General features: G+C 45.8%; 1 protein-coding gene across 1 annotated transcript; it reads left to right on the forward strand.

Moving 5' to 3' along the window:
- Positions 1-927: 927 nt before the first annotated feature.
- On the forward strand, positions 928-7,894 carry tsr1 (TSR1 ribosome maturation factor). The gene is made up of 15 exons (XM_028961947.1): positions 928-1,082; positions 1,155-1,258; positions 1,334-1,553; positions 2,773-2,907; positions 3,163-3,614; positions 3,737-3,878; positions 4,241-4,404; positions 5,283-5,494; positions 5,640-5,799; positions 5,883-5,993; positions 6,072-6,204; positions 6,609-6,725; positions 6,810-6,950; positions 7,461-7,535; positions 7,647-7,894. Exons 1-15 carry the CDS (start codon positions 965-967, stop codon positions 7,820-7,822), a joined length of 2,460 nt encoding a protein of 819 aa, XP_028817780.1. The 5' UTR covers positions 928-964; the 3' UTR covers positions 7,823-7,894.
- Positions 7,895-9,534: the final 1,640 nt, after the last annotated feature.

Consider the following 9,534-nt stretch of genomic DNA (forward strand, 5'->3'; position numbering starts at 1 on the left):
AACAGACGACTGACAACCGATTAACAAAAATACACAGATTTTGCGTGATTGCTGCGACGACCCACACACACACACACACAAAGATGCGTAGAAAACAATCTGCAAAAGTGTATGAAATAATATGAACCGAAGAACCCCTCCCTTAACACAGCCAGAGGGAGAAGCGACAGAAAGAGAGAAAAGGAAATGAGGGAGCAAAAATAAAATATGTTAATCGTCTCAGCACCAACAAAACAGATATATTTATCAATATTATGCCGATTACTGTATATATACACATACACACACACACATATGTGTATATACACACACCACTTTCCCTATAACTACTGATTGTAAATCACTCTGGATAAGAGCCTCAGATAAAGGCTGTAAATGTATGCATGTGTGAATTATATATATAAATTATATATAATAGTGAATAAAACGATTGTATTCATAGTTGGGGGTCCTAGTGTACCAGAATTGATCACTTCATTGATGGTAACATGGAAGCATGTTGTAAGTCGCCCTGGATGCGTGTTGTAAGTCGCCATCTGACAAATGCCTTAAATGTAAATGTGTGTGTGTGTGCGTGTGTGTGAAATGTCAGTATCTTTAGTATCTAGTATCTTTAGTAGTGTACAATCCATGCATTCACAGGTTCAAACCCCACTAAAATGAAAATAAAGTGAAAATGTGTCCTCTGCGTTTAACCATCACCCTTGGTGAGCAGTGGGCAGCCATGACAAACCTCTTGGCCACCACTGCCCTAAACTATTCCTTAAATGAAAAAATGAAAAAAAAAAAACATTTCACATATTTATATATCTAGTTTTTTTAATTTTGTGAATACTTTAAAATTGCATTGCCAGTGCCGCAACAGCAGATGGCGCTCATAGCTTTGCCCACGCTCGGGCCTGCGAACAACACTACGGCGCAGGAGAATGACGTCACCGACAAAGTTTGCGGCCCACGAGGAAGCATGGCCGCCGGAGGCGAACAGCAGCAGGCGCACAGGGCCGGGCTTTACAAGCAGAAGAACAAGACGCACAAACATGGCAAGCACCGAACGAAAGGGGAGGTCGAGAGGGAGAATAAAGGTGAGAATGGGGTCCATTTTAAAGCTGCGCGACGAACACGTGTGCCGGGTAAATTGCCTGGCTTCTCAACAGGCAGAGTTGCGGCGATGGCGGTGACGAAGAAGCAGAGGAGGGAGCTGAGCAAGATGGACCGCCGACACAAAGCGGGCCAGCTCCGCCGGAATAAGAAGGACCAGGTGAGAGGAGGATGAGGAGGAGGGCCGGGTGTTTATGCTCGCGTCGCGGCTTCGTCTCACGTGTCTGCCGAACAGGTTCTGGCGGAGAAGCGGCGGCTGGGCAGCGGAGACGGACCCCCTCACTTGGTGGCCGTGGTGACCCTCCACGCCTCGGCGGACGCGGCGTCCGTGGCGCGGTTACTGCGGGCCGAGGGGGGCGGAGGACTGGTGCGGGTGACGCAGGGGACCGAGGACTGCTTTGGACTGGTCCTTCCACGTTTCAAGCACAGGTTCATCTTTGTGCGGCCGGATACAGGTGACTGCCGTACTGCTGTCATGATGCTGCTTTTTAATTTGATCTCCCTAACACTTAGAAATAACTTCTTTTGCATTTACAGTACAGGCCAAAAGTTTGGACGCACCTTCTCATTCAATGTGTTTTCTTTATTTTCATGACCATTTACAGATTCTCACTGAAGGCAGCAAAACTATGAATGAACACATGTGGAACTATGTACTTAACAAAAAAAGGTGAAATAGCTGAAAACGTTTTATATTCTAGTTTCTTCAAAATATCCACCCTTTGCTCTGATTACTGCTTTACACACTCTTGGCATTCTCTTGATGAGTTTCAAGAGGTCGTCACCTGAAATGGTTTTCCAACAGTCTTGAAGGAGTTCCCAGAGGTGTTTAGCACTTGTTGGCCCCTTTGCCTTCACTCTGCGGTCCAGCTCACCCCAAACCATCTTGATTGGGTTCAGGTCCGGTGACTGTGGAGGCCAGGTCTCCACTTTTTGTTAAGTACATAACTCCACAAAAAAAAAAAATTAAAAAAAAAATATATATATATATATATAGAGAGAGAGAGAGAGAACCAGAATGTTTGCTCCGACAGTGACTGCAGCAGTTACTTAAGTCACTCTGGATAATGGCTGCCAAATAAAGGAAAAAAAAGGCCAATTTTTTTACCCATGAAAGTCAATTCAATACCTCAGATTTTTCTGAACGTTCCACATACAACTGATGTAATGGACTATTTTTTCCAGCTAAGTGAATTCATTTGCACTGATAACAGGGTTTAGTCAGTATGGTCAAAAATCGCAGGTTTTTGTCATTCACCAAAGTAAATCCATTAAAAAAAACTCCTACCTATAACTCCTACCTAGCTGTGCAACAAATCACTTTACGCAAGCAAACTGGTTTACAACTATTAAAACGGGACTGAATTTAGTGTGAGTGACAAAAGCCTGTTTATATTCAACCTGCTCGCTTATATTATATCTTTAAAGTGAAAGTGAAGGGCTTGTCATTGTGATACACTGCAGCACAGCACATGTTCTTTTAACCATCACCCTAGGTGAGCAGTGGGCATGACAGGTGCCCGGGGAGCAGTGTGTGCTTTGCTCAGTGGGGTCGGGATACGAACCAGCAACCTTCTGATTACGGGGCCGCTTCCTTATCCGCTAGGCCACCACTGCCCTGCTAAGCAGTTGAGACTCACCTTCTGAGTATTCCCTCTGTTCTTTTCCCTAAAGCTGACCTTCACACTCTGCTGGATGTGGCAAAAGTTGCAGACAGTCTGGTGTTCGTATTGGATGCTGCAGTAGGCTGGGACAGTTATGGGGAGTACTGCCTCTCTTGTCTTTTTGCCCAGGGGTTACCAAGCCATGGTGAGATGGATTTTTATATTGCTGTCTGATAACATGAATATGGTTTGTCAATATGTAATTTTTGTGTAGTCTGACTAGCATCTGACCACGTCCACAAATTTTGTGGTTGGCTTATGATTTTCTTTGAAAAAATTCCATTAATGGGTTTGTTACCAACCAATTCAGGCTGAATAAATAGGAAGATGAGGAAAGCTGCACATTACAAGCACTATAGTTTGTAATCGATTTCTCACATGTGGCCTTTGTCTCTTGCAGTTCTTGTATGTCAGGGTGTGGCCGCCCTGCCGGTAAAGAAGCGGGCAGACTGTCGCCGGGCCCTGTCCAGGCTGACCGAGTCTCGCTTCCCTGATGCGCGCCTCCTCCCGCTGGACACGGAGCAGGATGCCGCGCTGCTTCTACGGCACCTCGGCTCTCAGAAGCAGCGGAGGCTGGGATTCCGGTCGCGGCGATCACACCTGCTGGCTCAGTGCGTCACCTACATGCCCACCTGCTCCGATAATGGGCCCAACGCTCTTCCCATGGGCCTTGGGACCCTGCGGGTTTCTGGGTATGTGCGTGGCTGCCCCCTGCAGGTCAACAGATTGATTCACATTGTTGGTCACGGGGACTTTCAGCTTAGCCAGATCGACGCACCCACCGACCCCCTGCCCATCCAGCTCACCCAGCCCCACCCAGCAAAGCCAGGAAAAGTAGATGTTGAGATGACTGTGAGCATAACAAACCTAATTTCCCACATTCTATAACGATGTCATTAGTAATATTAATATTGATTTGCTGGAGAATGTAGAGGTGGAAGTCTGGGTGAAGATGTGCCTTTGTTGTCCTGCAGGATGGGGGTGATGGGCCTGCGGTTCGGGTGCTGATGAAAGCAGATCCCGCTCAGAGGGAGAGCCTCCAGACAGAGGCCGAGGTGGACCCCATGGACCGGGAGCAGACTTGGCCTACAGAGGAGGAGCTTCAAGAGGCTGAGGGTAAAGGGCATTGAAGGGTCAATTAATCAGGCGGTCAATATGGTGACATAGTACTTGGAGAATATATTCATAAATATAAATTATGTATTCTATTTTGAGCACTGATGTAATAGAAATTAATGTATTTCCTTCCATTTTTAAAGGTTGGGGAACAGCAATGTATACAGTTTACACTTGAATGCAATAATCTTATCTACTATACAACTGAACAGTTAAATATGCAAAATATGCTCTTAGGTCATATTATATAGCTTTTAAATGCCTGAGTTGCTATACAGTACTCGGTGTATTAATTGGCATATTTTATACACATAAAGTGCAGTTCTTTAATGTGTATTATTTGTATTTGAACCCTTTTACAGAGGAACTAAAGAACAGAAGGGTTTTGAAGGTACCAAAGGGAACATCAGAATACCAGGCATCATGGATTGTAGATGACGAGGTTGGAGAGGCGAGTGATGACAGCTGTGATGACAGCTGTGATGATGATGATGATATGATGGAGGAGGCCGACGAGGATGAACGGGTGAGTGGTGTTGAATGTATGGCTCTGCGGTGTGGAGGAAGGCAATGAGTTAACTTCATACCTATGGAAGGGCGTGAGTGTGTGCTAGTCCAGTGTGTTTTGTTTGAGCGTTTCCACGGAGATCTCAGAGGCCCGTGATGGAAGTCTAGGAAGGCATCGTGTGGTCAGACAGGATGGACTGGCGATCTGGGTGTTGCGGGACAGGCAGAGGGTGATTGGTCGAGCGGGGGGTCGGGCGGAACACTGCATACGTGACCCCGCTGTGGTTGCGCCGCTCGCCCGCGGCCACAGTTTGTTTTCTCAGCGTCTGCTGTGCCAGGCTGCCTGCCGCAACAATAGTGTTTGGAACACTGGTCCCGGGAGAAGCCTCCTGTCTTCCTGCTCTTTGGACACAGCTTCCTGTCTGAGCCGGGGCAGGGGGTGGCCATTTATTTATATCAGCCCTGGCTTGAAAGGAACGGGAGGGAAGTTCTTCATGTATAGGAGTCTGCCACTTCATTTATTTTCTTTTGGTTCGATTAGCTTGCGTTTGATGTCTTTGAGTTTGTGTGTGTGTGAGAGAACCTCTTCAAGGAGATGTTAACAATGGGGGAAGTGGTACAGTTGATGACAATGATTATTATTATTATTGCACCTGCGATTGTTCAGGTTGGGGGTGGGCTCTCCCCTGCAGAGAGTCTTGCCCTCCATTTCCATCCTTGCCCCAAGCTTGTCTGAAGACAGACATCATTATATTTAGTGATGAACTTCAAAAGTTTCCCTTTTGAGGTGGCAGTTGTGTGCTGGGAGGGTCTTTGAACATTTCCTGAAATCCACAACATTAAACAGAATGTTTGGAGTTCTTGTGAAGTTAACATGAGCTGGCCTGTGATTGTCAGGATGGTGGATCAGACGGGGCTTCGGGGGACGAGGCAGAGGAGGAAGAGGAAGAGCTGAGCTCCTCGGGCCGTGGGGGAACCGACCAGCAATATGACGAAGGCATGGACGAGGCTGAGGAGAGCGAAGGGTTGAAGCGGTATCGTGAAGCTCGGGCCCATGAGATATTCCCTGATGAGATCGACACACCCTTAGACGTTCCAGCCAGGACCAGGTAAGAGGCCACATGTGTTTCATAAACAGATCCCCAGCTACAGTACAGAGAGAACCAAGTGGTCTGTAGCAAAATAATTTTCATGTCTTTATGCTCCTCGGGAAGTGTGAAATTGTATGAAGAATTTGGGTGCATGTGTGTTCAGGTTTCAGCGTTACAGAGGCCTGAAAAGCTTTCGCTCCTCGCCCTGGGATCCCATGGAGAACCTTCCTCCAGACTACTCTCGCATCTTCCAGTTCCAGAATTTTGAGCGCACACGACGCCGTGTAGTGGCTGAAGCAGCACAAGAGGAAGAAGGGGCCATGGTGTGTGTGTGTGTGTGTCTGTCTGTCTGTCTGTCTCAATTGGTGAGAATTGTTTTCTAATCTCTGCTCTCCGTGGACTCTAGGTGGGCTGGTATGTAACTCTGCATGTGGTCGACGTGCCTCCTTCAGTGATGGAGAGTTTCCAGCGGGGTCGGCCGCTGCTGCTTGTTTCTCTGTTGCCTCATGAACAGAAGGTATTTGCTGAACTCAGATGATCATACTGTGAAGCACTGCCTCACATTAACCGGAACATGACAATTCCCTTTCTGTAGATGTCGGTCATGCACATGCTGGTCCACCGGCACCCCAGCAACACAGAGCCCATAAAGTCCAAAGAGGAGCTGGTGTTTCAGTGCGGGTTCAGACGTTTCCGTGCCTCCCCAACCTTCTCTCAGCACACTGCTGGTATTTTATATTTTATTTTTTTTTACTACAAATCAGACCATCTTGTTCTGATGCGGGTTCCCTCACCTTTCACCTATAGTTCATTAGCTATCAATAAATTAATGCTGAATATTTAAAAGATTTGCCAGACATTGGTGAACACACCCTTCATACACCTATACACACTGCCCACAGATGCATGTGAGCATGCATCAAGACTATATTAAATTTATTCATGGTTTTACAGATAATTATATATAGAATTTTGTTCATAGTGTACCTGCCAGGTTAAATAAAGGTTTAGATTAGATTAAACTATTTCATGTGTTATACTTATAAGAGCCAAATGATTAATTCCCCCAACCTATGTTGTGAGAGTGACTGACTAAATTCTAGATCTCTCCTGTGATTGGCTGTGTCCCCAGCTGATAAGCACAAGATGGAGCGCTTCTTGCGGGCCGACGCCCCCACTGTGATGTCTGTGTATGCTCCCATCACCTTCCCCACTGCCGGAGTGCTTGTCTTCAAGCAGAGAGACAACGGTACTGGTGATAACATGATCCTGAAAATCGGGGTTCCTGTGTGAAATTGGGCGAAAAGTACAGGTGACCCTCCGTTTCCTCCAGGCATGCAGGATCTGGTTGCCACCGGCAGCCTGCTGAGCTGCAACCCTCAGCGGGTGGTACTGAAGAGGATAGTATTGAGCGGACACCCCTTCAAGATCAACCGGCGTTCTGCTGTGGTCCGGTACATGTTCTTCAACAGGGGTGAGAACTTTGGGGCACTCAACCCATTACACCATTCTGCAGTTTTTTGCCTCTAAGAGCTACATAACTAGTCAGCAGTGTTGGCTGTTCCACATTACAAATCATTTTCCCCAAAAATAATTTTGAACAATTTGGTGTTAATTTCAGAGGGTCCAGCATATTCTATAAATAAATATTTCCATAATGTCTCATCAAAAAAATAACAGGATGACTATCAGATATATAAATAGAATAAATAATTTGTAATGTAACTAATTTTAAATAACAAATTGCTATGTAATCTTAAACAATTGAGTCATAAATACGTATACATCTCCATGAACATGATAGGGGAGTCCATGTTCTTTCTCACCTGCTGCAATTTGTTGTCACAGAATCATGTGTATTGGGATTTAATATCCTTGTAGTCGTCTGGCTCTAAAGTTTACCTCCAGTTCCTGATTTCTTTCCAGTTCTGTCTGACCTCTCTCTCCCTCCCTCCCTCTCTCTCTCTCTCTTGCCCTCTGACAGATGACATCCTGTGGTTTAAGCCAGTGGAGCTACGCACAAAATGGGGCAGAAGAGGACATATTAAAGAGCCCTTAGGTGTGTAGTAGTTAGTAATTACAACCTATATAGCCACCATGTTGTTATTAGCCTTGATATAGATACCATTGCTTAGGGTCAGATCTCAAACAGTGATTGTGTGTGTCACAGGTACACATGGGCACATGAAGTGTGTGTTTGACAACCAGCTGCGCTCTCAGGACACCGTGATGATGAACCTGTACAAGAGGGTCTACCCTCGCTGGACGTATGACCCTTATGTGCCACTCCCTCTGCCCTGGGTGAAGCAGGAGCAGTCAGTGGACGAGAACGAGGAGATGGAGTAACTGCAGAGAACTGAACGTGTGCAATGTGCATGAAAGAGAACTGAAGCAAAATCAATAAATCGTATATATGTATTTGTTTTATTCCCCTTGTCTTGCCTGGTGAGGGTGGGCCGTGACCACTAGATGTCAGACGTGCACTGGTGTGATTTTTTTTGTTTCATGGACGCTGTTGTTGGCTGAAGGCTTTTTTTTTTTTTTTTTTTTTTTTTTTGTAATGTGTTGAGCCCACGTTTAACAAGCCTGAACAGTCTAAAAGAGCTGGATGTGTAGGCGACTATAAGTACAGGTGGTGCAGGTTACAGGGGAGTTTCTGAGCGTTTAAGAATTCATTCAATTCAAATGTAAAAATAATATGTGCAATTTGAACTTGACTTGCACATTTTTGCAATGTGGCTTCGTATTTGGAAACCAACCGTGAATAAGGGGGATAAGTTATCTTTTTAACCACTTTCCAGTACCATCTGTTGAATATGAAAGACCTATTTTATTAGACTTGTATAACACTCTAGTAGTTAGTGTTAGTTGAGTGGGGAACTGTGTAAATTCTTGACAAGACTGAAAAGCTGAAAACCTTGCAGTCTTCCGGTGGTGTGTGTGTGTTGGAGAAAACCGCATCTAAACAGCTAGAATAAATACAGTCTTGACTAGCTTTATTTCATACTTCAGGACTAAAACCGTAACCTCGCGGTGGGAGGGAGAACTGCCACAAAAATGTCACATTAAGCGGAATGAGCCCACAGTTTGCTATCGGTGTTTATGATAAAGCTGGGAGCAGGCGGGTAATTGTCCCTAGTGAGTTATTGAGCTGCGCGCACACACGCAGACAGAGATGGTGGGACACAACTCCGTAATAATCCTGGCTCATGAATGCGTGTGGCTGAAAAACACGGCCGCCTTGGAGTGTAGGCACTGGCCGTCCTGCATATCAGTGTCCCCACAGACACCCCTCCCTCTCCCTGGTGGTCTCCCCGACCTGCAGCCCTCTTTTCACCACCATTCAGACTCAACACGCCAAGAGTCTGACCCCTCTGTTTTCCCTTCAGATCCCAAAAGCCTCCCAGACCCCCCCCCCTCCCAACTCATTGCCTTTTAGCTCCTCCGAGAAACAAATGATTTATGAATTGTAATATTTATCATAAAACGGGTCTCTTGCATGCTCGCGGCTACATGATTCATCCCCGGGTTCTGCTGGGACTCCACCACAGACGCATGCCAATATGTCTGGGAACGGGAAGGTGAAGACTTGGGCTTGGAGAACGGAAAGTGATCCAAGAAATAGGGTATCAAAAGTTCAATACGCGCACCCCGCCTCCTCCTCCTCCCTTCGCTTGCGACTTTGATTACGGCTGAGGAGAGTCAAAATAATGATAAAACAATCACGCGCAAGACTAATACTCCTTTATTGCCTGGGGCTGAGCTTGGAGCCCTGGACCATTTAGATGAAACGCTCAATTCATTTCCTGATAAAAAGCGTGCGCACACACACACACACACTGCACTGCGGGCATTGAAAGAAGATGTGTTACACACGTCTTGTTTCAAGTTTGATGGGTTTTTCTTCTTCAAAATCACTCTACCAAACTTTATGTTGTATTATAATTGGTACTCAACACCGCGTTGCATTTTGTATACAGAATTAATTGAATGCGGTGAAGCATATTGCTTGGTACATGTCTGAATTGATCAAATAAACGATTGTCTTTATTTAAAGT

The sequence above is a fragment of the Denticeps clupeoides genome, chromosome 19 (genome assembly GCF_900700375.1).
Source record: "Denticeps clupeoides chromosome 19, fDenClu1.1, whole genome shotgun sequence".
Lineage (NCBI taxonomy): Eukaryota > Metazoa > Chordata > Actinopteri > Clupeiformes > Denticipitidae > Denticeps > Denticeps clupeoides.

Coding starts and splice junctions, on each gene's coding strand:
- tsr1 (XM_028961947.1), top strand. CDS start 965: ATGGCCGCCGGAGGCGAACAGCAGCAGGCGCACAGGGCCGGGCTTTAC. Junction 1,554..2,772: donor CTTTGTGCGGCCGGATACAG/GTGACTGCCGTA, acceptor TTTTCCCTAAAG/CTGACCTTCACACTCTGCTG. Junction 6,951..7,460: donor GTACATGTTCTTCAACAGGG/GTGAGAACTTTG, acceptor GCCCTCTGACAG/ATGACATCCTGTGGTTTAAG.